The sequence below is a fragment of the Sphaeramia orbicularis genome, chromosome 11 (assembly GCF_902148855.1).
Source record: "Sphaeramia orbicularis chromosome 11, fSphaOr1.1, whole genome shotgun sequence".
NCBI classification, from domain to species: domain Eukaryota; kingdom Metazoa; phylum Chordata; class Actinopteri; order Kurtiformes; family Apogonidae; genus Sphaeramia; species Sphaeramia orbicularis.
Window position 1 is genome coordinate 54,679,048 of NC_043967.1, and position 27,576 is coordinate 54,706,623.

General features: G+C 39.3%; 3 protein-coding genes across 7 annotated transcripts; all 3 read right to left on the minus strand.

Moving 5' to 3' along the window:
* Positions 1–222: 222 nt before the first annotated feature.
* On the minus strand, positions 223–3,582 carry LOC115427900 (zinc finger and SCAN domain-containing protein 9-like). Its single transcript, XM_030146640.1, has 2 exons — positions 3,223–3,582; positions 223–1,344 (listed from the first exon to the last, which is right to left on the minus strand). Exons 1-2 carry the CDS (start codon positions 3,416–3,418, stop codon positions 503–505), a joined length of 1,038 nt encoding a protein of 345 aa, XP_030002500.1. The 5' UTR covers positions 3,419–3,582; the 3' UTR covers positions 223–502.
* A 5,180-nt stretch (positions 3,583–8,762) lies between these two features.
* LOC115427899 (zinc finger protein 160-like) lies at positions 8,763–11,302 on the minus strand. The gene is made up of 2 exons (XM_030146639.1): positions 10,760–11,302; positions 8,763–9,894 (listed from the first exon to the last, which is right to left on the minus strand). The coding sequence occupies exons 1-2, from the start codon at positions 10,953–10,955 to the stop codon at positions 9,050–9,052; spliced, it is 1,041 nt and encodes a 346-aa protein (XP_030002499.1). The 5' UTR covers positions 10,956–11,302; the 3' UTR covers positions 8,763–9,049.
* Positions 11,303–18,164: 6,862 nt separating this feature from the next.
* Positions 18,165–26,240, minus strand: LOC115427895 (gastrula zinc finger protein XlCGF57.1-like). Of its 5 annotated transcripts, none has more exons than XM_030146630.1 (3): positions 25,920–26,240; positions 20,482–20,659; positions 18,165–19,296 (listed from the first exon to the last, which is right to left on the minus strand). In XM_030146630.1, the coding sequence occupies exons 1-3, from the start codon at positions 25,935–25,937 to the stop codon at positions 18,452–18,454; spliced, it is 1,041 nt and encodes a 346-aa protein (XP_030002490.1). In that variant the 5' UTR covers positions 25,938–26,240; the 3' UTR covers positions 18,165–18,451. The 5 variants fall into 5 exon arrangements, with proteins under 5 accessions (XP_030002490.1, XP_030002491.1, XP_030002489.1 ...); XM_030146627.1 differs by lacking the exons at positions 18,165–19,296; positions 20,482–20,659 and adding exons at positions 22,759–22,926; positions 22,969–24,164 and having other exon boundaries at positions 25,742–26,240; XM_030146631.1 differs by lacking the exon at positions 20,482–20,659 and having other exon boundaries at positions 18,165–19,284; positions 25,742–26,240.
* Positions 26,241–27,576: the final 1,336 nt, after the last annotated feature.

The following is a 27,576-nucleotide window of genomic DNA, read 5'->3' on the forward strand; positions in this document are numbered from 1 at the left end:
TTGAAATTTCTAAAGAGAAATAAGTGTAATTTTAGTAATATTCTGCCAGTTACTACATGTTTTGTGTATTTGTAGATCAACTATGATCCCTACATTGTGTTAATAATAAGTTGAAACATAATGTTGTTGAAATTGCACTTATTTTTTTGAAATAATTTCAGGTTGTACATAGTATTTCAGGTTATTCACATTTTCATACTGTAATGTGACTTTTTTCTCACTAAAACAGTCATTATTTATCGGTTACTATGCCACTATCTTGCTGGTCTGACCCACTTGAGACCACATTGGGCTAAATGTGGAACCTGAACTAAAATGAGTTGGACAGCCCTGGGTTAGAGGTTCGTCATTCAGTCTGTTCATCACTATTTGCTCGTTCATGTTCGTCTCCATCTGAATTCCTGCTCGTGTGAATTCCATCGACACACATTTCCTCTCCTGTTTGGGTCTACATGTGCATCTGAAAATGATGCTTTTGCTTCAGACTCTTCTGCCAAACTCATCAGATGACAGGTTTCTTTCTCATGTGGCTTTTCATGTGCCGGACTGCGTTCGATCTCTGAGTAAATGTCCTACCACATTCTGAACACGCAAACGCTCTCACTCCCGTGTGAGTCGTCATATGTACCTTCATCACACATTTATGCCTAAAGCGCTTTTGACAAACTGGACAACTGTAAGGCTTTTCTCCAGTGTGGATTTTCATGTGACTTACTAAGTTTGACTTGCGGCTGAAGATTTTCCGACACACCGAACACTGGAACTGTCGCTCTCTTGTGTGTACGTTCCTGTGTGCGTTCAAAACGGACCTTCTGCAATATGTTTTACCACAGTCTGAACACTGAAATCGTCTTGATTTACATCTGACGTCGCTGAGAGCAAAGTTTGTACCCATCGGTTCGTCTCTGGGAGCGTTGGATTCACCCAAACATTTAGAATCAACCAGTCTGGTTTCTGTCTGAGTGTCCTTGTGTTTCTGCAGAGAACGTGTGGAGCGTCTGCTTCCAGGAGATCTACTATTAAAGGCCCTGATACGACTCTGGTTAAAGTTTGGTCCTGATCCTCCTGTGTCCTCTTCATCTCTTTCCTTTGTTTTTTCCTCACATTGTCTTAAAAGAAGCAGCGAGGACTGAGCTTCTTCTTTGTCGTCATCTTCCCTCTTCACAGACATTGTAGTGGGCAGGACTTTGGGGAAATGAGCCTCCTGATTGGTCCACAGTTCCTCCTGTTTTTCTTTAATGTGTGGGGGTTCTGGTTCCTCCTGGTCCAGACTGAAGCTCCACTCCTGTTCAGGGGGAACCTCTTCTCCAACCCCCGATGACTGACGAACGTCTGCAGAAGACCCTGAAACACAGAAACAATACACAGTTGTATGTATGTTATATATGTGTGTGTCTATAATATATATATATATATACACACACACACACATATATATATATATATATATATATATATATATATATATATATATATATATACACACACACACACACACATATATATATATATATATATATATATATATACACACACACACACACACATATATATATATATATATATATATATATATATATATATATATATATATATATATATATATATATATATATATATACATACATATATATATATACACACACACACACATACATATATATATATATATATATATATATACATATATATATATATATATATATATATATACACATATACATACATACATACACACACACACACATATATATATATATCAGTGGTGGCTGCTTGTCTTTCACAGAGGGGAGGAAAAAAGAAAAAAATTGTCAAGTTATTTAAACGTAAATTCAGCCCTCCGTTCCTTTTCAAGAAAATGGTCAGTGACTTTATCGTTCCAAGTAGGCGCCTTTTCCAGGGACTTGATAGTTAGTTCACTCCGACCTAGCCAACAGTATGATTGATTTAACAGTCTACAAAACGATATTAAACTTGAACAAGAAAGGATTAAATTATGTAACTGAAACAAGAAAACATTGAAATTATGTTGAATTGAAACAAGGAAGAACAATGAGTGTGTTTTATTTACAGTGCAAGAAATGAACAACTAATTTCATAGTGGTTTCTCTCTCGATTTCACAGCAGAATGCGCAACGGTATTAAACTGAACTGTGTCAGTGAAGGAATAGATCTCAAAATAGCTGTCAATAAAACAGGATTCAGCCTTTGGACCGATCCTCCAATCAGCACATGGAATCTCAGCGTCAAGCCCAACCAAGCTCCGCCCACAGCTCCATTCACCCCCAGAGACGCCAAGTGTCCGAGGGCGGGACAACATGGTGGCATTTATCCAATTATCGTCCAGTTTTGGGGCAATGAAAAAAACTGTTCCACTCAGTCCCACTGAAGTGCATGGACGCAGAGCGTCTACGGACAAATGCACTGAGCAGAGATCGAATGAGAAAACATTGCAACGGGAATGTATGAGAAGTGAACAACATCGAATCTGATGATTTGTGATAAAGCTGATTCTGAACGAACTCGTCTGTGAGATGAACGTGTTCTAACACATTTGTAGTCAATAAAATGTCAACACAACCGAACATATTTGACCATTTAATTTTCGTAATTTTAGGAGAAGCTGAGCTTCCACTGTAGTCTGAGAAATCACCTCTGATACACACACACACACACACACAAACCTAATTTATTTATTTATTTTTTTAATCTCTCCCCAAGGGTAGGGGGTGGGTGGAAGAACGGCTATTTTTGTCAATTATGTAAAAAATATATATAATAAAAAGATATGGAATAAAAGAAACAAGATACAGGGTTCTAATAAGTTTCTACATGTTAAATGTTAAGACTTTTTAAAACCTTTTTAAGATGACTTAAAACGCAATTTAACTCTTTCATGTAGTAAACCTTTACATCTGAGTTTGTGCACATATTTTTCTTTCTTTTTCCTTAAAAAGGCTGAAAAGCAAATATTAACCGTAGAAATAACAAAGCTACAGGTGGCCTGAAACATTTGCACAGTATTCTATAGATACAAATACTGTATGTAGGATTATTTTTACTATTTCTTTCCCTCCATCTTCACGTGTAAATGTCGTAAATTCATGTTCTTTTTGAAAACAATTCTTTAAGCCCTTTCTTTCTGCTGCCACATGCTCGAAATAAATGATCAATTATTCAATCAACAAGGTATATTTTTATGTAAAAATGAATATATCCAACCTGCAGGAATCGTCAGGACTTTCAGGTTCCAAACTTCGTCCAGTATTTGTTTTTGTCGCTGGTTTTCTTCTTTAGTTCGACAAAGTTCCTCCTCGTACTCTGCTATGGTTCTTTCAAACAGCCCAAATATCTCTTCAGCAGCTGCAGTTAGTCTCTGCTCCACCAACGATCTCAGAATCTGCTTTTTATGGGACATTTTTCACTTTTTTCTTCACACAAACTCGGTCAGAAAGATAGTTTGTCTGCCCTTACACACAGACACATCCGTTAGCAGCTAGCGAGCTAAGCTAACTTTAGCATCAGTGAGCTAAGAAGAGATAAATCAGCAAAACACTAAAAAAAAAAATAAAAGACAGAATGTGAACAGAAAAAGGTGCAGTCAGTCGGTTTTATCCGGATGCAGATGGACTGAGACAAACACTTTAAGGACGAAAGCGGAAGTCTTTTATTAGAAACAAACGTCACAGGGCGTTTCCGGTGTGACTGCGGCTCCTACAAAATAAAAGACTGTAGCAGACTGTCGTCATTAATTCTTAAAAACATGGGACTCAAACTCATTTTAGTTCAGAGGTCACATTCAGCCAAATATGGCCTGAAGTGTTCCGGACCAGTGAAATAATAACATAATAATATATAAATAATGTCAGCTCCAAACTTTCCTTCCATGATGAAAATGTTTACATCTACAAACTGTCCTCATAAACAATGGGAATAACATGAAGAACCAAAAAACCTGAAGAAAATAACTGCAATTTTAACAATATTATGCTTCTGTTTATCATTTACATGTGTGCGTTACAATTTTTCAGATCACAGTGGATCTACAAATACACAAAACATGTAGTAACAGGCAGAACATTGTTAACATTACACTTCTTTTAAGGCAGGGGTGTCAAACTCATTTTCTTCCAGGAGCCACATTCAGCCTGATATGATCTAAAGGGGGCTGGGCCAGTACAATAATAGCATAATAACCTATAAATAATGACAACTTTTTCTCAGTTTTAGTAAAATAAGAAATATTAAATTATGAAAATATTTACATTTACAAACTATCCTTTTACCAAAAATATGTGAATGACCTGAAAAAAAGGGAATTTTGTAAGAAAAATGTACAATTTTAACAATATTATGCCTCATTTTATCATTTGTACATGTCCATTACACACAACTGGTAACAGATACAATATTGTTAAAAATTTAGAGTTTGGAACTAAAATAAGACATTTCTCATTTGCCCAGGTCATTATTCTTCTTGGTAGTTCTTCTAGGTTCAGCTGGATTAGTTTTGCTCTTCTGAAGCTAAACAAGTCCAGTTGAACCTCAAAGAACTACCAAGGAAAATTGAGTTGTTGTTTTATTATCTGTAAGTTATTTGGCTATTATTTTTGGCTATTATTATTTTTATTATTATTAGATCATATTGGTCTGAATGTGGAACCTGAATTAAAATGATTAATATCTTCCGTGTAATTGTTGCATTTCACAAATTCATCCCACGGGCCAGATTGGACCCTATGGTGGGCCGGTTTTGGCCCCCGGGCCGCATGTTTGACACCTGTGTCTTAAGGCATTTCAGCTTATTCACATTTCTTGTGAAATGGTTTGTTTTAATGTAAATACAGGAAAATGATATGAAAATGTATACATTTACAGAGAGAAACAATTGGAATTATGAGTATTTATAGGTTACTATGATAGTATTTTACTGGATCTGAACTACTTTAGATCATATTGGTCTGAATGTGGACACAAAATTAGTTTGACAGTTGATTAAAGGTGGGGTATGAGATCTTAGAGAAACAGTTTGAGCAAGCTACATTTTGAAGATTCAGATTCAGATTCTAATTTATTTGCGCTTTCAGCATATCAAATACACAGAAACGAAACATTGTACACAGGTCCCGTACTGTCTGCAGCATTTAGTAAATAGTATAAAGTACTGATAAAATAATAAAATACTGATATAAATTTGCAATAACAACCCCCCCCCCTAAAAATTACCTATAAATAACTAAAAAGTTTTGTGTAAAATACTCTATTCAATCCAAAAGTCCAAACCCCTTTCTTAAGACCCCCCCCCCCCAAAGCCACGCCTCCAGAGTACTGGCACACACAATGCTTGTTCCTGAGGGTTTACGAACAGCTGCACAGCAACAACTCGCCCGGCTCCGGCCCCGATCCATGCATACCTCATTCAGTCTCCTCCAACAGCTCTGCTCTTACAGAACAGCCACAGTTCAGACCTATGTGACTAACGTTACATTTCCTACTGATTTATGTTAGTGACAAAACAGCTTACGGGTGAACTTTCCATCCTAATATAACTCATATAGCAAAGCTCTGGCTCTGTCTTCGTTTCCTGAACCAGTGCTTCAAGCCTCTGAGAACGAACGGGTCATGCACAAAGAGGGGTACACACAGAGGGGGGAGGGACAAATGGCAGCTGGATTTGATAGACATATCACCGTTCAATCATTTTGATTGGGAACTCAAAATGACTGATGTTTTTTCAGTCCCGTCCGTTCCACAGGTGACTACATTTTTAGCTTACCGGCCGACAGGCCATAAGTTATTGTCGTCATGCAGCGTCTGTCATCATCTGTTGTCCGTTACAAAATTTAAATCATCTTCTCCGAAACTACAATTCCGATTGACTTCAAACTTGGTATACAGCTTCTTTATGATGATGTCAACAAAAGTTAGTAAAATTATTTGGATCTGGATCTGATTCTGGATTTGGTGCAACTTTGAAAAATGTCCCCATTATAAGAGATAGGAAGTGGATGGATGCAATAACTCAGTAAATCTAAATGATCTCCAGTGTAAATGTCTCCAGTCCAGCCCTGATGGGGAGATGACCCAAACATAATGACCACATGCTGATCAGGATCTTCTTCTGGATCTGGAACTGACACAAAATTTCACATGGGCTCTTATGGGGAAAACATTTCAATCGTCTTCTTCTCTGAAACTCCAGTTCTGATTGACTTCAAACTTGGTATACAGTTTCTGTATGATGATGTCAACACAAGAGATTGAAATTATTTCACGCTGGAACTGATTCTGGATTTGGTGCGACTTTGAAAAATTTCCCCATTATAACAGATAGGAAGTGGATTGGTCCAATAAATCAGTATCAATGATATCAAGTGTGAATTTGAATTTTTTACAGATCTGATTGGAATATGACCAAAACATGGGCTATTTCTGTAATAGAATAAATACACAGAACTGGGTGAGAATAAATGGCATCTGTAAAACATTTCCCAAAGCTTTTAATTTGGCCGGTTAACTACAGGGCCATTGGTCCGATTTTTTTATTGATTTTTGTGTTAGAGCAGGGGTATCAAACTCATTTTAGTTCAGGGGCCAAATTCAGCCCAATATGATCTCAAGTGGGCCGGACCAGTAAGATAAAAACGGTGGAAAAAAAAGTAAAATTAAATTATGATAATGTTAACATCTATAAAATTCTGAATAACATGAACAACTGGAAACATCTTAAGAAAAACTGCAATTTAAACAATATTACGCCTCAGTTTATCAGTTTATCCTTTACACGTGTGCATTACAACTTAAATAAATTATAATTACAAATACACAAAACATTTAATCAAAGGCAGAATATTGGTAAAATTACATTTACTTAAGACACTTCAGGTTATTCACATTTTTAGTAAAACAACAGTTTCTTAATGTAAACATTTTCATGCAATTTTACTTTTTTACATTAAAACCAAGAGAAAAGTTGGTGTTTTCATTATTTATAGGTTCAATATGATAGTATTTTACTGGTCTGACCCACTTGATATCTAATTAGTCTGTATGTGGAATCTGAATTAAAATGATTTTGACATCCTCAATTGTTAATATCTTCAGTGTAATTTTTGTATTTCACAAATTCATCCTACGGGCCAGATTGGACCCTTTGGCGGGCCACATTTGGCCCCTGGGCCGCATGTTTGACACCTGTGTTCTACTTCCACCTCCTCTTCAGCCTACTGGCGAGAATTTTGTTGGAAAAATTTAGTACGGTTCTTTATAACGCCAAAACATTTTAATAAAAATGTGAGTGCTTCTACTTGCTGGAGGGGTTGCGGGGACACAGAGGAAAACCACACCCACATGTTTTGACCCTGTACAAAAATTACAACTTTTTGGAAAGATGTTGGTACAAAAATAAAGCAGATTTTAGGTTTTGGACTGCAGAAACCCACTCTTTCACTTCTGTTGGGACATTTTCCTGATGATTTGATGGTGAATGACAGGTACCTCCTGAAGACTTTTGGTGCTGCGGCAAAGAAAACAATCACCCGACGATGGCTTCGGCCTGAGCCACCAGTATAGAGGGTATGCATATACGGCACTTTCCCCCCAGGCCACGCCCCTCCAAGTCAGACTGAGTGGCAAAAACCAACCTGCTCAACATGACGAGTACAGCAGTAAACACAGCCAGAGCAAAGGGAAAATGGGAAATCTGAAATTAAACGAAGGACAGTTGGACTGGACATGGATCTGTACGAGCTACCAAAGAACAAGTGGTCCATGAACACTGACATGTGGACACAAATGGAGGATCCAGACCTGATCCAGGGGGGAGGGGATCAGCGCTATTTGGACCTGAAACTAATATATATGGTTTCATCAGGACTGACAACCAGGGTCCAAAACTAGGGCCCAGAACCAGCTGATCCAAAGGGTCCAAAACTAGGGCCCAGAACCAGCTGATCCAAAGGGTCCAAAACTAGGGCCCAGAACCAGCTGATCCAAAGGGTCCAAAACTAGGGCCCAGAACCAGCTGATCCAAAGGGTCCAAAACCAGGGCCCAGAACCAGCTGATCCAAAGGGTCCAAAACTAGGACCAGAACCAGCTGATCCAAAGGTCATTTCCAGTAGACCATGGACTGACCCCAGTGAATATATGCATGATCTACTGGGACTGAGCAGATTTACTGAGTCTAGTTCAGATCCAGTCCTTTATCCAACACAGATACTACTGCTGTGGACCAGCAGGGCACCACTGGATTCTGGGAAATTAGCAGATTTACACCACCTGGTTTAAATTAACACATTATTCTGATAATATTATGGTTTTATTGTCACAATATGACGACTTTAATCTCATAAACAAATTACATTTTTGTTAAATTATGAGGTTTTTTTTTATAACTACAACTTTATTCTCATAACATTGTGATTCTTTTTGTATTCGACTTTATTATCATAAAATTACGGGTTTTATATCCATATTTTATGACTTTGCTGAAAATATTTACATTTTTAGCAAAAAAATGTGAACAACCTAAACAAATTTGAGCAACTTGAAATTTCTAAAGAGAAATAAGTGCAATTTTACTAATATTCTGCCAGTTACTACATGTTTTGTGTATTTGTAGATCAACCGTGATCCCTACATTGTGTTAATAATAAGTTGAAACATAATATTGTTGAAATTGTACTTATTTTTTTTGAAATAATTTCAGGTTGTACATAGTATTTCAGGTTATTCACATTTTCATACTGTAATGTGACTTTTTTCTCACTAAAACAGTCATTATTTATCGGTTACTATGCCACTATCTTGCTGGTCTGACCCACTTGAGACCACATTGGGCTAAATGTGGAACCTGAACTAAAATGAGTTGGACAGCCCTGGGTTAGAGGTTCGTCATTCAGTCCGTTCATCACTATTTGCTCGTTCTTATTCGTCTCCATCTGAATTCCTGCTCGTGTGAATTCCATCGCCACACATTTCCTCTCCTGTTTGGGTCTACATGTGCATCTGAAAATGATGCTTTTGCTTCAGACTCTTCTGCCAAACTCATCAGATGACAGGTTTCTTTTTTATGTGGCTTTTCATGTGCCGGATTAAGTGCGGTCTCTGAGTAAATGTCCTACCACATTCTGAACACGCGAACGCTCTCACTCCCGTGTGAGTCGTCATATGTACCTTCATCACACATTTATGCCTAAAGCACTTTTGACAAACTGGACAACTGTAAGGCTTTTCTCCAGTGTGGATTTTCATGTGACTTCTTAAGTGTGAGTTGCGGCCGAAGATTTTCCTACACACCGAACAAGGGAACTGTCGCTCTCTTGTGTGTATGTTCCTGTGTGTGTTCAAAGCGGACCTTCTGCAATATGTTTTACCACAGTCTGAACACTGAAATGGTCTTGATTTACATCTGACGTCGCTGAGAGCAAAGTTTGTAGCCGTCAGTTTGTCTCTGGGTGCATTGGATTCACCCAAACATTTAGAATCAACCAGTCTGGTTTCTGTCTGAGTGTCCTTGTGTTTCTGCAGAGAACGTGTGGAGCGTCTGCTTCCAGGAGATCTACTATTAAAGGCCCTGATACGACTCTGGTTAAAGTTTGGTCCTGATCCTCCTGTGTCCTCTTCATCTCTTTCCTTTGTTTTTTCCTCACATTGTCTTAAAAGAAGCAGCGAGGACTGAGCTTCTTCTTTGTCGTCATCTTCCCTCTTCACAGACATTGGAGTGGGCGGGACATTGGGGAAATCAGCCTCCTGATTGGTCCACAGTTCCTCCTGTTCTTCTTTAATGTGTGGGGGTTCTGGTTCCTCCTGGTCCAGACTGAAGCTCCAGTCGTCCTGCTCAGGGGGAACCTCTTCTCCAACCCCCGAAGGCTGCTGAACATCTGCAGAAGACCCTGAAACACAGAAACAATATACAGTTGTATCTATGTTTTATATATATATATATATATATATATATATATATATATATACCCTCACCTACCCTCACCTATGGTCATGAGCTTTGGGTCATGACCGAAAGGACAAGATCCCGGATACAAGCGGTCGAAATGAGTTTCCTCCGTCGGGTGGCTGGGCGCACCCTTAGGGATAGGGTGAGGAGCTCAGTCACCAGGGAGGAGCTCGGATGTATATATGTATATATATATATATATACATACATATATATATATATATATATATATATATATATATATATATATACATATACACACACACCTGATATATATATATATATATTTTTAACCTCTCCCCAAGGGTAGGGGATGGGTGGAAGGAGGGCTATTTTTGTTAGTTATGTAAAAAAAAAAAAATAATAATAAAAAGATATGGAATAAAAGAAACAAGATACAGGGTTCGAACAAGTTTCTACATGTTAAATGTAAGACTTTTTAAAACCTTTTTAAGATGACTTAAAGCACAATTTAACCCTTTCATGTAGAAAACCTTTACATCTGAGTTTGTGCACATATTTCCTTTTTTTTCTTAAAGAGAATGAAAAAGAAATATTAACAGTGGAAATAACAAAGCTACAGGTGGCCTGAAACATTTGCACAGTATTCTATAGATACAAATACTGTATGTAGGATTATTTTTACTATTTCTTTCTCTCCATCTTCACGTGTAAATGACATAAATTCATGTTCTTTTTGAAAACAATTCTTTAAGCCCTTCCTTTCTGCTGCCACATGCTCGAAATAAATGATCAATTATTCAATCAACAAGGTACATGTTTATGCAAAAATGAATATATCCAACCTGCAGGAATCGTCAGGACTTTCAGGTTCCAAACTTCGTCCAGTATTTGTTTTTGTCTCTGGTTTTCTTCTTTAGTTCGACAAAGTTCCTCCTCGTACTCTGCTATGGTTCTTTCAAACAGCCCAAATATCTCTTCAGCAGCTGCAGTTAGTCTCTGCTCCACCAACGATCTCAGAATCTGCTTTTTATGGGACATTTTTCACTTTTTTCTTCACACAAACTCGGTCAGAAAGATAGTTTGTCTGCCCTTACACACAGACACATCTGTTAGCAGCTAGCGAGCTAAGCTAACTTCAGCATCAGTGAGCTAAGAAGAGATAAATCAGCAAAACACTAAAAAAAAGAAACACAGTGTGAACAGAAAAGGGTCCAGTCAGTCGGTTTCATCCGGATACGGAGGTTCTGCTGCTTCAGATGGACTGAGACAAACACTTTAAGGACGAAAACGGAGGTCTTTCATTTGAAACAAACACCACAGGGCGTTTCCGGTGTGAGTGCGGCTCCTACAAAATAAAAGACTGTAGCAGACCGACGTTATTAATTCTTCAAAACATGGGACTCAAACTCATTTCAGTTCAGAGGTCACATTCAGCCAAATATGGCCTGAAGTGTTCCGGACCAGTGAAATATTAACATAATAATATATAAATAATGTCAGCTCCAAACTTTCCTTACATGATGAAAATGTTTACATCTACAAACTGTCCTCATAAACAATGGGAATAACATGAAGAACCAAAATATCTGAAGAAAATAACTGCAATTTTAACAATACTATGCTTCTGTTTATCATTTACATGTGTGCGTTACAATTTTTCAGATCACAGTGGATCTACAAATACACAAAACATGTAGTAACAGGCAGAACATTGTTAACATTACACTTCTTTTAAGGCAGGGGTGTCAAACTCATTTTCTTCCAGGAGCCACATTCAGCCTGATATGATCTAAAGGGGGCTGGGCCAGTACAATAATAGCATAATAACTTATAAATAATGACAACTTTTTCTCAGTTTTAGTAAAATAAGAAACATTAAATTTTGAAAATATTTACATTTACAAACTATCCTTTTACCAAAAATATGTGAATGACCTGAAAAAAAGGGAATTTTGTAAGAAAAATGTACAGTTTTAACAATATTATGCCTCATCTTATCATTTGTACATGTCCATTACACACAACTGGTAACAGATACAATATTGTTAAAAATTTAGAGTTTGGAACTAAAATAAGATATTTCTCATTCAGTTTCTCATTTGCCCAGGTCATTATTCTTCTTGGTAGTTCTTCTAGGTTCAGCTGGATTAGTTTTGCTCTTCTGAAGCTAAACAAGTCCAGTTGAACCTCAAAGAACTACCAAGGAAAACTGAGTTGTTGTTTTTTTTTATTATCTATAAGTTATTATGCTGTTATTTTACTTTAGATCATATTGGTTTGAATGTGGAACCTGAATTAAAATGATTAATATCTTCAGTGTAATTTTTGTATTTCACAAATTCATCCTACGGGCCAGATTGGACCCTTTGGCGGGCCACATTTGGCCCCTGGGCCGCATGTTTGACACCTGTGTTCTACTTCTACCTCCTCTTCAGCCTACTGGCGAGAATTTTGTTGGAAAAAGTTAGTAGGGTTCTTTATAACACCAAAACATTTTAATAAAAATGTGAGTGCTTCTACTTGCTGGAGGGGTTGCGGGGACACAGAGGAAAACCACACCCACATTTTTTGATCCTGTACAAAAATTACAACTTTTTGGAAAGATGTTGGTACAAAAATAAAGCAGTTTTAGGTTTTGGACCGCAGCACCCCACTCTTTCACTTCTGTTGGGACATTTTCCTGATGATTTGATGGTGAATGACAGGTACCTCCTGAAGACTTTTGGTGCTGCGGCAAAGAAAACAATCACCCGACGATGGCTTCGGCCTGAGCCACCAGTATAGAGGGTATGCATATACGGCACTTTCCCCCCAGGCCACGCCCCTCCAAGTCAGACTGAGTGGCAAAAACCAACCTGCTCAACATGACGAGTACAGCAGTAAACACAGCCAGAGCAAAGGGAAAATGGGAAATCTGAAATTAAACGAAGGACAGTTGGACTGGACATGGATCTGTACGAGCTACCAAAGAACAAGTGGTCCATGAACACTGACATGTGGACACAAATGGAGGATCCAGACCTGATCCAGGGGGAAGGGGATCAGCGCTATTTGGACCTGAAACAAATATATATGGTTTCATCAGGACTGACAACCAGGGTCCAAAACTAGGGCCCAGAACCAGCTGATCCAAAAGGTCCAAAACTAGGGCCCAGAACCAGCTGATCCAAAGAGTCCAAAACTAGGGCCCAGAACCAGCTGATCCAAAGAGTCCAAAACTAGGGCCCAGAACCAGCTGATCCAAAAGGTCCAAAACTAGGACCAGAACCAGCTGATCCAAAGGGTCCAAAACCAGGGCCCAGAACCAGCTGATCCAAAAGGTCCAAAACTAGGACCAGAACCAGCTGATCCAAAGGGTCCAAAACCAGGGCCCAGAACCAGCTGATCCAAAGGTCATTTCCAGTAGATCGTGGACTGACCCCAGTGAATATATGCATGATCTACTGGGACTGAGCAGATTTACTGAGTCTAGTTCAGATCCAGTCCTTTATCCAACACAGATACTACTGCTGTGGACCAGCAGGGCACCACTGCATTCTGGGAAATTAGCAGATTTACACCACCTGGTTTAAATTAACACATTATTCTTGTAATATTATGGCTTTAGTGTCAGAATATGACGACTTTAATCTCATAAACAAATGACTTTTTAAATTGTGAGGTTTTTTTTTATAACTTTGACTTTATTCTCATAACATTGTGATTCTTTTTGTATTTGACTTTATTCTCATAAAATTATGGGTTTTATATCGATAGTTTATGACTTTATACTCATAGTGACCAGTGTTTTTCTTTTCTTCTGTGGTCCTAATACTCCGTCGTAGCTTTATTCTCCAGTTCCTCCGTATTTTTAAAACTAGGTTGGCCTCAGTTTCAGTTAGTTTACTAATCATGTAGGAGCACAAGGTTCACAATCACAAAATGAAGACAAAAACCATGAAAGATCTGATCATGAAACCAAGAGCTTTACTAAGAAGGAACGTTAGCCAAAACAATAGGTCATTTCAGGTCTGACTGGACCCAAAAATACAGCATCAATGAATGTTAGCTGACACCAAACAGGATCCACAGATCTAGGTTTGGTTTCCTGGATTTGTGGATCCATCTCCTTCTCTTTTCTTTGTCTTTCGGTGTCTGTAAAACGATAGCTCCCACTGCTTTTCAAACTTGTTCATACAATCAATCTCACAACAGCTCTTCAACATTTTTCATTAAATACTGTTCTTAATTTTAGACAGTAATGAAGCCAACACTGTCACTCATCTCCCTCTGTCTGCCACTCGGTGGGCGGAACCGCGGTGACTTCCGCCAGTGATGACATCACGTGCAGACCCTTTATACACACCCCTACTGACAACATTAAACATCAAGGCAAGGGTGTCGAAATCCTTTTAGTTCAAAGGCCTGATGTGATCTCAAGTAAAATAATAGCATAATAAGGGTCCTGCAGTCCAACAGCATATTTAAAGACATTAAATAACATTCATTTGACCTTTCAAGGACACTCAAGGTCAAAGGTTATGGCACCAAATGAAAGCCCACATGTGACTTCCTATCTATTGCCAACAGTATTAAGATGGTGGCGCGCAGAGTCGCAGTGTTTCCCTTTGCTGTGCATTGTTTGGCTGTGTGTGTTGTATGTGTGTGAGGTAGTGTACCGTGCAAAAGTATCCGGTTGTGCCAACAAGTTTTACAGCTGGCACAAACTCCTAGACATAGGATTACAAGGCCAGCGGACTGTTTTGGCTGAGTTTCCCCGCTTCCATAACATCCCAGCGGACATCGTGAGACTGTCGGATTCTCCGTGGATTACCATCCCCCCAGTGAGGCGGCAGAGGCGGCGAAAGGAAAGAAAGCAGAAGCGGGGCAGCAGAGCCGGCGCGCTAACAAGGCTATGGAAGCGGCTGAACAGACCGCCGCTCCCTAGCATTTTTCTGGCTAAAGTCAGATCCATCATGAACAAGATGGATGAGCTGAGACTGCAAGTTGCCATGAACAGCTTGGTGAAGGATTGTTGCATCTTGCTCTTCACGGAGACCTGGCTCCATCCATCCATTCCAGACACAGCTATGGAGCTAGCGGGCTGCACAGCTCACAGGCAAGACAGAACGAGAGCCTCTGGTAAGAACAGAGGAGGGGGGTTGTGCATGTATATAAACCACAGCTGGTGCACCAACTCTAAGACTGTGAGTAGCTACTGCTCCCCTGACCTGGAGTATGTGGCTGTAAAGTGCCAACCCATGCATCTGCCCCGTGAATTCACCGCTGTCCTGATCACGGCTGTGTATATTCCACCTGATGCTAATGCTAACTCTGCTAACATGACACCGCTAGCAAAGTGAACATCCTGAGGCTGTGCATCTAATAGCGGGTGATTTTAACCGTGCTGAGTTGGAGACTGTGCTCCCTAAATTCCATCAGCATGTGAGGTGTGCTACCTGAGGAGGCAACACACTGGACAGGGTCTACTCAAACATCAAAATGGGCTTCAGGGCTAAGCAGCTACCACATCTGGGCCAGTCAGACCACATGTCCCTGCTCATTATACCAGCATATACCCCCCTCAGGAAAAGCACCCCAATCACATTCAAAACAGTTCGAACGTGGCTTGATAATGCCTCCCAACGACTACAGGACTGTTTTGAATCAACTAACTGGGACGTTTTCCACCACCACGACCTGGAGCAGCACACCACAGCTGTTCTGGGATACATCAGGTTCTGCACAGACCTTGTCACCATGGAGAGGAACATTCGAGTTTATCCTAACACCAAGCCATGGATGACTAAAGGGGTACAGAACCTTCTCCGAGAGAGGAACACTGCCTTCAGGTCTGAAGATAGGGCACTGTCCAGTGCTGCTGGAGCCAACCTGAAGAAAGGCATCACAGAGGCCAAGGCAGCGTATAACAGGAGGATCGAGGACTGCTTTCAGAGCAACGACTCCAGGCAGGTGTGGCAGGGCGTCAGGAACATTACCAACCACAGACCCAGTGGCCTGAGCACGGATCACGAGGGTGCCTCACTGGCGGAGGAGCTCAACACCTTCTTTGCCCGTTTCGAAGTGCAGCCACCAGTGGGGACAGACGCCCGACAACCGCCGGCCCACAGCAGCCACGTCCTGACATTGGAGGAGCAGCAGGTGAGGCGGGTGCTGAGGGCTGTGAATCCGAGGAAGGTCCTGACGGCATCTCAGGTCGGGTGCTGAAGGACTGTGCGGACCAGCTGGCAGGGGTCCTCACCACTATTTTTAACCAGTCCCCCACCAGGCCACGGTTCCTCCCTGCTTGAAGTCCTCCACTATCGTCCCCATCCCCAAGAGGAGCACCATCAGCAGACTGAATGACTATTGCCCAGTGGCCCTCACATCCATAGCCATGAAGTGCTTTGAAAAAGTGGTCCGGGCCCACATCAGTTCCTGCCTTCCCCTCAGGTTTGACCCCCACCAGTTTGTTTACCGAGCTAATAGGTCCACGGAGGATGCTGTGGCGACAGCGCTTCACTCTGCTCTGTCACATCTGGAGCAGAAAAGCAGCTACGCCCGGCTACTCTTTGTGGACTTCAGCTCTGCTTTAACACCATCCTCCCCAGCAGACTGGTAACCAAAATGTCAGAACTGGGAGTGTCTCACTCCACCTGCCTTTGGATTTTGGACTTCATGACTGACCGCCCCCAGAGGGTGAAAGTAGGCCCCCACCTTTCCACAGCCATCAGTCTCAGCACTGGCTCCCCCCAGGGCTGCGTGCTGAGTCCACTGCTGTTCACCCTCTACTCAGGACTGTGCTCCCCTTCACCACAGTAACAGCAGAATAAAATCTGTGGACAACACCTCTGTGGTGGGGCTCATCTCTGGGGGGGATGAGACAGCATACAGAGACGAGGTGGAGCGACTGTCTGTGTGGTGTCAACAGAACAACCTCATCATCAATACAACCAAAACAAAGGAGATTGTGGTGGACTACAGAAAGAAAAAGACGGACATTCAGCCACTGTTCATCTGTGGGGACTTGGTGGAGAGAGTCTCTGATGTTTGCTTCCTGGGGGTGCACATCAAGGACGACCTGAGCTGGAACACAAACACAGCCGTCACTGTGAAGAAGGCTCAGCAGAGACTGCACTTCCTGAGGGTTCTCAGGAGGAACAACCTGCCGCAGAGACTGCTGATGGTCTTCTACCGCTGCTCCACTGAGAGCATCTTGTCATACTGTATATGTGTTTGGTTTGCCAGCTGCACAACAACAGACAAGAAAGCTCTCCAGAGGGTCGTCACCACGGCCCAGAAAATCATGGGCTGTCCTCTGCCTTCCCTCAGTGACCTGCACAGCTCTCGTTGCCTCAGGAAAGCACAGAAAATGAGAGACCCCTCTCACCCCGGTCATCACCTGTTCGAACTGCTGCCATCAGGCAGGCGGTAGAGTGCTAAAAACAAAAACAGACAGACTCAGGAACAGTTTTTATGCAAACGCTATTTGTGTACTGAACTCAGTACACAAATAATTTTAGTCTTATTTTAATCTGAGTTTTTTTTTTTTTTATAATGTTCTTAATAGTTGTTGGTTCAGTTGGTGTGTGTTGTTTTTATATTATTTATTTATGTTTTTAAATGCACTTTAAAGGTTTGCACTTTCAATTTCGTTGTCTGTATTGGACAATGACAATAAAGACTATTCTATTCTGTTCTATTCTATTCTATTCTAGTAATTATATCAATATCTTCAACTGTTTTAAAGTTATAACACTTTGAAATGTGTCCCATTATAAACCAATGGGGATTTTTAAAATGTTAAAAATTCATAAAAATTTCAAAAATCAACATTTCTCTATTCTTCAAACAAACTTGGTAGACAAGGAACCTCTGCTATCAATTTCTATTCTGGCTGATGGTTTTGGAGAGGAAAATTCTAAAAAAATTGTTTACGGACGACAACTGATACCAATAATAATCTATCAGATCTAAAAAGTAAAATTACATTACGAAAATATTTACATTTTTAGCAATAAAATGTGAACAACCTAAACAAATTTGAGCAACTTGAAATTTCTAAAGAGAAATAAGTGCAATTTTACCAATATTCTGCCAGTTACTACATGTTTTGTGTATTTGTAGATCAACCGTGATCCCTACATTGTGTTAATAATAAGTTGAAACATAATATTGTTGAAATTGTACTTATTTTTTTTAAACAATTTCAGGTTGTACATAGTATTTCAGGTTATTCACATTTTCATACTGTAATGTGACTTTTTTTCTCACTAAAACAGTCATTATTTATCGGTTACTATGCCACTATCTTGCTGGTCTGACCCACTTGAGACCACATTGGGCTAAATGTGGAACCTGAACTAAAATGAGTTGGACAGCCCTGGGTTAGAGGTTCGTCATTCAGTCCGTTCATCACTATTTGCTCGTTCTTATTCGTCTCCATCTGAATTCCTGCTCGTGTGAATTCCATCGCCACACATTTCCTCTCCTGTTTGGGTCTACATGTGCATCTGAAAATGATGCTTTTGCTTCAGACTCTTCTGCCAAACTCATCAGATGACAGGTTTCTTTTTTATGTGGCTTTTCATGTGCCGGATTAAGTGCGGTCTCTGAGTAAATGTCCTACCACATTCTGAACACGCGAACGCTCTCTCTCCCGTGTGAGTCGACATATGTACCTTCATCACACATTTATGCCTAAAGCACTTTTGACAAACTGGACAACTGTAAGGCTTTTCTCCAGTGTGGATTTTCATGTGAATTTCTAAGTTTGACTTGCGGCCAAAAATTTTCCCACACACCGAACACTGGAACTGTCGCTCTCTTGTGTGTATGTTCCTGTGTGTGTTCAAAGCGGACATTTTGCCAAATGTTTTACCACAGTCTGAACACTGAAATCGTCTCAATTTACAGCCAACGTCGCTTAGAGCAAAGTTTGTAGCCGTCAGTTTGTCTCTGGGTGCGTTGGATTCACCCAAACATTTAGAATCAACCAGTCTGGTTTCTGTCTGAGTGTCCTTGTGTTTCTGCAGAGAACGTGTGGAGCGTCTGCTTCCAGGAGATCTACTATTAAAGGCCCTGATACGACTCTGGTTAAAGTTTGGTCCTGATCCTCCTGTGTCCTCTTCATCTCTTTCCTTTGTTTTTTCCTCACATTGTCTTAAAAGAAGCAGCGAGGACTGAGCTTCTTCTTTGTCGTCATCTTCCCTCTTCACAGACATTGGAGTGGGCGGGACATTGGGGAAATCAGCCTCCTGATTGGTCCACAGTTCCTCCTGTTCTTCTTTAATGTGTGGGGGTTCCGGTTCCTCCTGGTCCAGACTGAAGCTCCAGTCGTCCTGCTCAGGGGGAACCTCTTCTCCAACCCCCGATGGCTGCTGAACATCTGCAGAAGACCCTGAAACACAGAAACAATATACAGTTGTATCTATGTTTTATATATATATATATATATATATATATATATATATATATATATATATATATATATATATATATATATATACACACACAGGGTGGGGAAGCAAAATTTACAATGAACATTTAGTTGTTTTTTCTCAGCAGGCACTTCGTCAATTGTTTTGAACCCAAACATATATTGATGTCATAATCATACCTAACACTATTATCCATACCTTTTCAGAAACTTTTGCCCATATGAGTAATCAGGAAAGCAAACGTCAAAGAGTGTGTGATTTGCTGAATGCACTCGTCACACCAAAGGAGATTTCCAAAATAGTTGGAGTGTCCATAAAGACTGTTTATAATGGAAAGAAGAGAATGACTATGAGCAAAACTATTACCAGAAAGTCTGGAAGATACTATTAAAGAAGAATGGGAGAAGTTGTCACCCCAATATTTGAGGAACACTTGCGCAAGTTTCAGGAAGCGTGTGAAGGCAGTTATTGAGAAAGAAGGAGGACACATAGAATAAAAACATTTTCTATTACGTAAATTTTCTTGTGGCAAATAAATTCTCATGACTTTCAATAAACTAATTGGTCATACACTGTCTTTCAATCCTTGCCTCAAAATATTGTAAATTTTGCTTCCCCACCCTGTATATATATGTGTATATATATATATATATATATATATATATATATATATATATATATATATATATATACACACACATATATAGTTAGATAGATAGATAGATAGATAAAAAGACACAGGGTTCCAACAAGTTTCTACATGTTAAATGTAAGACTTTTTAAAACCTTTTTAAGATGACTTAAAGCACAATTTAACCCTTTCATGTAGAAAACCTTTACATCTGAGTTTGTGCACATATTTCCTTTTTTTTCTTAAAGAGAATGAAAAAGAAATATTAACAGTGGAAATAACAAAGCTACAGGTGGCCTGAAACATTTGCACAGTATTCTATAGATACAAATACTGTATGTAGGATTATTTTTACTATTTCTTTCTCTCCATCTTCACGTGTAAATGTCGTAAATTCATGTTCTTTTTGAAAACAATTCTTTAAGCCCTTCCTTTCTGCTGCCACATGCTCGAAATAAATGATCAATTATTCAATCAACAAGGTATATTTTATGTAAAAATGAATATATCCAACCTGCAGGAATCGTCAGGACTTTCAGGTTCCAAACTTCGTCCAGTATTTGTTTTTGTCGCTGGTTTTCTTCTTTAGTTCGACAAAGTTCCTCCTCGTACTCTGCTATGGTTCTTTCAAACAGCCCAAATATCTCTTCAGCAGCTGCAGTTAGTCTCTGCTCCACCAACGATCTCAGAATCTGCTTTTTATGGGACATTTTTCACTTTTTTCTTCACACAAACTCGGTCAGAAAGATAGTTTGTCTGCCCTTACACACAGACACATCTGTTAGCAGCTAGCGAGCTAAGCTAACTTTAGCATCAGTGAGCTAAGAAGAGATAAATCAGCAAAACACTAAAAAAAAGAAACACAGTGTGAACAGAAAAGGGTCCAGTCAGTCGGTTTCATCCAGATACGTAGGTTCTGCTGCTTCAGATGGACTCAGACAAACACTTTAAGGACGAAAACGGAGGTCTTTCATTAGAAACAAACACCACAGGGCGTTTCCGGTGCATGTGCGGCTCCTACAAAATAAAAGACTGTAGCAGACTGACGTCATTAATTGTTGAAAACATGAGACTCAAACTCATTTTAGTTCAGAGGTCACATTCAGCCAAATATGGCCTGAAGTGTTCCGGACCAGTGAAATAATAACATAATAATATATAAATAATGTCAGCTCCAAACTTTCCTTCCATGATGAAAATGTTTACATCTACAAACTGTCCTCATAAACAATGGGAATAACATGAAGAACCAAAAAATCTGAAGAAAATAACTGCAATTTTAACAATACTATGCTTCTGTTTATCATTTACATCTGTGCGTTACAATTTTTCAGATCACAGTGGATCTACAAATACACAAAACATGTAGTAACAGACAGAACATTGTTAACATTACACTTTTTTCCACAGTTAAGGCACTTCAGCTTATTCACATTTCTTGTGAAATGGTTTGTTTTAGTGTAAATACAGGAAAATTACATGAAAATATTTACATTTACAGAGAACAACCATTGGAGTTGTGAGTATTTATGGGTTATTATGATAGTATTTCACTGTATCTGAACTACTTTATATCATATTGGCCTGAATGTGGAACCTAAATGAGTTTGACACCGTTGATGAATATCTTCAGCGTAAGTGGCGGGTGTCCCGTCCCGGTATGTTGGGCCGACCAGGTGAACCAGTGTTTTCCATGGCTGGCGGTCTTGTGCCAGCTGCTCTGCATCCTCCATGGTAACTCCATGTTGTTGGAGGTCGCCCGCAATGACGTTGAACCATCGGGTGCAGGGCTCGCCTCGTGGTTGTTTCCAGTCTGCGGCCTTCAGGTCAAACTGAAGGATGGCTCTTGTTGGATGGTCAGGAGGGAGGCGGAGGACATGACCGAACCAGCGGGTGTGACGTTGCGGACTCGAAGCACCTCATTGGAAACCCGCTGGGGCCACCTGATGTTTTCAATAGTTCTGAGAGCCCTGCTATCAAAGCCATCTATTCAGGCAGCCAGAGTCTTGTTTAAGGACCATATTTCCAAGCCCTAGAGCAGGATGGAGAGGATGGCAGAGTTGTAGATCCGGGGCTTCGTCCTGCGTGAGATGGTCTGGTGCCACCAGAGTGGTTTCTAGAGAGACTGCAGAGCTGATGCTGCCAATTATGACATTACTCTTGTAATATTATGGCTTTATTGTCAGAATATGACGACTTTAATCACATAAATGAATGACATTTTTGTTAAATTACGAGTTTTTTTCATAACTACGACTTTATTCTCATAACATTGTGATTCTTTTTGTATTCGACTTTAGTCTCATAAAATTATGGGTTTTATATCGATAGTTTATGACTTTACACTTGCAGTGATAAGTGTTTTTCTTTTCTTCTGTGGTCCTAATACTCCGTCGTAGCTTTATTCTCCAGTTCCTCTGTATTTTTAAAACTAGGTTGGCCTCAGTTTCAGTTAGTTTACTAATCATGTAGGAGCACAAGGTTCACAATCACAAAATGAAGACAAAAACCATGAAAGATCTGATCATGAAACCAAGAGCTTTACTAAGAAGGAACGTTAACCAAAACAATAGGTCATTTCAGGTCTGATTGGACCCAAAAATTCAGCATAAATGAATGTTAGCTGACACCAAACAGGATCCACAGATCTAGGTTTGGTTTCCTGGATTTGTGGATCCATCTCCTTCTCTTTTCTTTGTCTTTCAGTGTCGGTAAAACGATAGCTCCCACTGCTTTTCAAACCTGTTCATACAATTAATCGCACAAGAGCTCTTCCCCATTTTTTCTTAAATATTGTTCTTCAGTTCAGACAGTATTGAAGCCAATGCTGTCACTCATCTCCCTCTTTCTGCCACTCAGTGGGCGGAACCGCGGAGACTTCCGCTAGCGGTGACGTCACGTGCAGACCCTCTATTAAAAGCACCTTGAAAATCCTGGACCTGTTTGAATGCTTTAATCAGTTCCCTTTGAGGCCACTGCAGATGTTTTTTCAGATTTCCATCTAAACATTTAGCTCCTCACTGAAGTCTTCAACATCCACTTATTCAGGTTTGTCCGGAGCGTCAACTGCACCTGAACCGAACATGTTCTTCCTGGTATGGACCTTCATATGTTTCGGAATCTCCGTTTTACGTTTAAAATGTTTCAGACAAACCGAACAGCTGAAGGGCTTTTCTCCTGTGTGGCATTTCATGTGAGCGAGTAAGTTCGACTTCCGATTAAATCTTTTCCCACATTCCGAACAACCAAATTCTCTCACTCCTGTGTGGATTCTTACATGATTAAATAAACTTGAGTTGTGAGTAAATCTTTTACCGCACACTGAACAATCGAATAACTTTTCTCCTGTGTGGCATTTCATGTGAGCGAGTAAGTTCGATTTCCGATTAAATCTTTTCCCACATTCCAAGCAACTGAATTCTCTCACTCCTGTGTGGATTCTTACGTGATTAAATAAACTTGAGTTGTGAGTAAATCTTTTACCACACACTGAACAAACGAATGACTTTTCTCCGGTGTGTATTTTCATATGAGTACTCAAGTTAGATTTACTCGCAAACCTTTTTCCACATACTGAACAACCAAATGGTTTCTCCCCCGTGTGGCTCCTCATGTGTATCATGAATTCCGATCTTCTGTCAAATGTTTTCCCACACACAGAACACTGATGTTGTTTTCCTCTATATCTCACATCATCTACAGTGAATTCATTACTTGTCATTTTGTCTTTCGGTGTGTTGGGAACCTCTATCAGGTTTGTTGTCTGAGAAAATGCTGCTCCACATTCAGAACCATCCAGTGTCTCTCTTGTTTGAGGGTCCATGTATCTCTCCAGAAGATTCTTGTCGACAAAGGTACTTCTAGTCTTGAACATGGACTGTCTGATTTGTGCAACTCTACTCTCAATGTCCTCGACATGGACGTCTGTCCCTCCACAGTCCTGTCCATCTGCTTCCTCTCTGTCCTCCTCAGTTTGTCTTTGATGAAGCTGTAGCGACTGAGCTTTTCCTTCATCATCTTCATTCTTCATAGGGTCAGAAGTGGATGGGAATTTGTTGATAAGGGCCTCCTGGCTGCTCCACGGTTCTTCCAATTCCTCTTTAATGTGGAGGCATTCTGGTTCCTCCTGGTCCAGACTGGGATTCCACTCCTGCTGCTCAGGGAGAACCTCCTCTTTAACCACCGGCTGCTGAATGTCTACAGGACATAGAATAATGAGAGCACATCATCAGCAAATTCTAATATGTAACTTTTGTCCTTAACTGAATGTACTGTGGCTACATTTTACATTAACGTTTTGGGTAAAAAGGAGCCTTATGCATGAATTTTTTGTACTTTTTCTTCAATTTATTCTTACACAGAGCAAAAAGAGGAAAACACATATGAACCTTTTGCTACTATATTCATTTATTTACATTAATGCAGCCTGTCTCAGACTATACCAACTCAAAATATGTTATTCTGCGATTCTTCTACCAGCAAGACACCGTTGTAGCCAGTTTATCCCGACTAGATCTGATCTCCAAAGTAAAGTAATCTCTGTCCTACATTAACCCATAAAGACCCAGTGCTACTTTTGTGGCACTTTCAAAATTGTTTTTCACTCAATATTTGACTTTTCTTAAGTGATTTATCACCATTTATTATAATATTATCCTCTGTTTTTTGTGTTTTTTCAGTGCAAATCATGTATTTTCCTATATTTAATTCAATGATAACGTATATGTTCATAAAAGCTCAGGCTAAAGTGGAGAGTTGTTACATCAAAAACAGAAAACTGAAGAAAAAGTGACTTTTTCAGCAAAGATATCAAGGACTGAATGCAAAAACAAGTGTCTCCATCCACTGTCATTGATCCAACTCCATGGGTTTTACTGGTGAATCAATGTTGTAGAAGATGACGGTGTTTCCACGGTAACTACAGAGCCTCTGAACGTCCAAATGGGTCATATCTGATGACTGTGAAAAGATGAATAACTGTATTTCACACTAATTATTTACATGCATTGACAGGATTAGTGGATCAACAGGTATCAAACAGTTTCGATCAGTAGATGGTTTTGATCGATGATGGATGTTTGGGTCTTTATGGGTTTAAGTGCAGCCAGAGGTGAAATACACACCGCCTTCAGTAGAGAAAGTCGGTGATGGGACTGTTGTTGGCAGAATATTCACAACACAAACATTTTTCTACGTGGGAAGAGAGTGATCTTATCCAATCTATCTATTTATTTATTTTTCTAACTCTTTTTTTCTCTTTCTTTCTTTTAGATCTTATTCTTGCTCTAGGAAAGTTAGTGTATTTTTAGAATTTACGCCCCTCTTTATGTATTTGGCTGAAGCCGTTCAGTCTGAGCAGACTTTCCTGTATCTGTCATGTTTAACAGTTTTCTTCCAGTATATTAGGCCTTTGTAATCTAAGTGAGGTTTATGTTAGTCGTTTGTCAAGAACAACAGAAGGAAATGAGCTTCTCTGCTAAATCTGGTGCATGCATCTTGTTCTTTGTAACTAATGCCAATGCACACTGTCCTGCAACTAAATAAATAAATACAAATGAACATCTTAAATGTGTTTCTTAGAGGTAAAAAGGTGACTCCTCCAGAGACCGTATACCTTAAACATAACAGCAGTGTATTATGAATGTTACATGGACTGGATTTATAGCTGTTTTCTACCTGAGTGATGTCCACACTGCTTTACAATGGGCTTCTATCTCAGCCATTCACACAAACAGCTTCAGTGATTTATTTAGAAGTATCTATAGGTACCAAACCTGTCGTGTCTATCAGGTCTTTCTGATTCCAAACACAGTCCAGTATTTGTTTTTGTCTCTGGTTTTCTTCTTTAGTTCGACAAAGTTCCTCCTCGTACTCTGCTATGGTTCTTTCAAACAGCCCAAATATCTCTTCAGCAGCTGCAGTTAGTCTCTGCTCCACCAACGATCTCAGTATCTGACCTTTTAGGGACATTTTTTCACTTTTTCTTCACACAAACTCCGTCACAAACACAGATTGTCTCCATCACATACAGAAAGACCTGTTAGCGGCTAGCGAGCTAAGCTAACTTTAGCATCACTTGGCTAATAAGAGATAAATAAGAAGTAAAACAGACACGGAATGTGAACAAAACAAAGTCCAGTCAGTCGGTTTCATCCGGATAAAGAGGTTCTACTGATTTGGATGGACTGAAAAATACACTTTAAACGAGAAAACGGAGGACTTTCATTTGAAACGAACACGACAGGACGTTTCCGGGGTCAGAGGGCATTCATGACGTCATGACGGCTCCTAAAAAATAAAAGGCCGTGATTAGTAGTGGCCATTCATGTAAATTAAACTTTCAACACATTTTATTTGGTCTTTCACAAATTGATAAAATAAATCCAGAAAAAGACATATTATCAACCTTTTGAATATTTTTGTCAAATTTGCACACCAGCGTCCAAACATTACTGTTTTTAAAGACCTTCGTTTGAAATTTGAAATTATTTAGACAATTTGAGGAACATCATAAATTCTAAAGCAAATAAAACCAAAAAAACCATGTCAAGTGTATAATCTTATTTAATTTGTATAATTTCTATTTATACCTCAATTTATACCTATTCTCTCTCTCTCTTTTTTTTTTTTTTAAATGTTTTTACTTACATGTTTTTTTTTATATTTGAAATGTAAAATATTTTGTGAATTGTGAAATGTTCAGTCCTTTTTTTGATGTATACTATTATGTATATATACTGTTCAATTGTTCATTGTTCAAATAATAAAAAAACAAACAAACAAAAAAAAAACAACAACTGTGATTAATAGTAGAGTGGTCAGATGTAACTGTAAAGTTACACTACAATCAAAAAGTAAAGGTTATTTTTAATTTTGGGGCTATTTTTTCAGTTGGGATTCTTGCACAGTGCTTTTTACTTTTCTGTGTGAACTGAATTAAAACACATTTTTTAATGACCAGACATAGTTTTATTTACAAATGGCAAAAATGACCCCAAAAAAAATGACAAAGAAAAAAAAAAGAAATATCCTTAACTTTTTGTTTGTAATAATGCACCTTTGTCTTTGTTGTTTTTCAGGGTTAAAAAGAGCATACATATTTATTATTTCTTTTTTCTTCAAATAACATGTATACAGTATATATATGAAAGACATGCACAGCCTTAAGAGACACACAAAAAATTGAACTAAACAGGTTGTAAAAGTAAAAGTTACTGTCTAGTGTGACCTCTGACCCCATGACAAAAAGCAGCACAAACAGTGACAATCATCTGACGTGTGTTGAGAGAAACCTGGTATAAAAACTTCATAAAATTAATGCAATAATTCTCATATCTACTGAAAAAAGGGTTAAATAACAAAACCAATAAAACCAGATTTTATATTAAAGGGCTCATATTTATCTAAACCCACTTTTCTTGGTCTGTGGTTCATTTCTTTGTGTATTTGGACCCTAACAGTTCAGACAGTTTGAATTTGAACCCTCCAGCTGCTGCAAAGCTATCTTTATATTCATTCCGGCAAAAATCGAGTGAATTTCTACAACTTGTTTCCATTTCTGCTTAATTTGTTACATTTTATAACTAGTTCTGTTACGATATTTGCACAT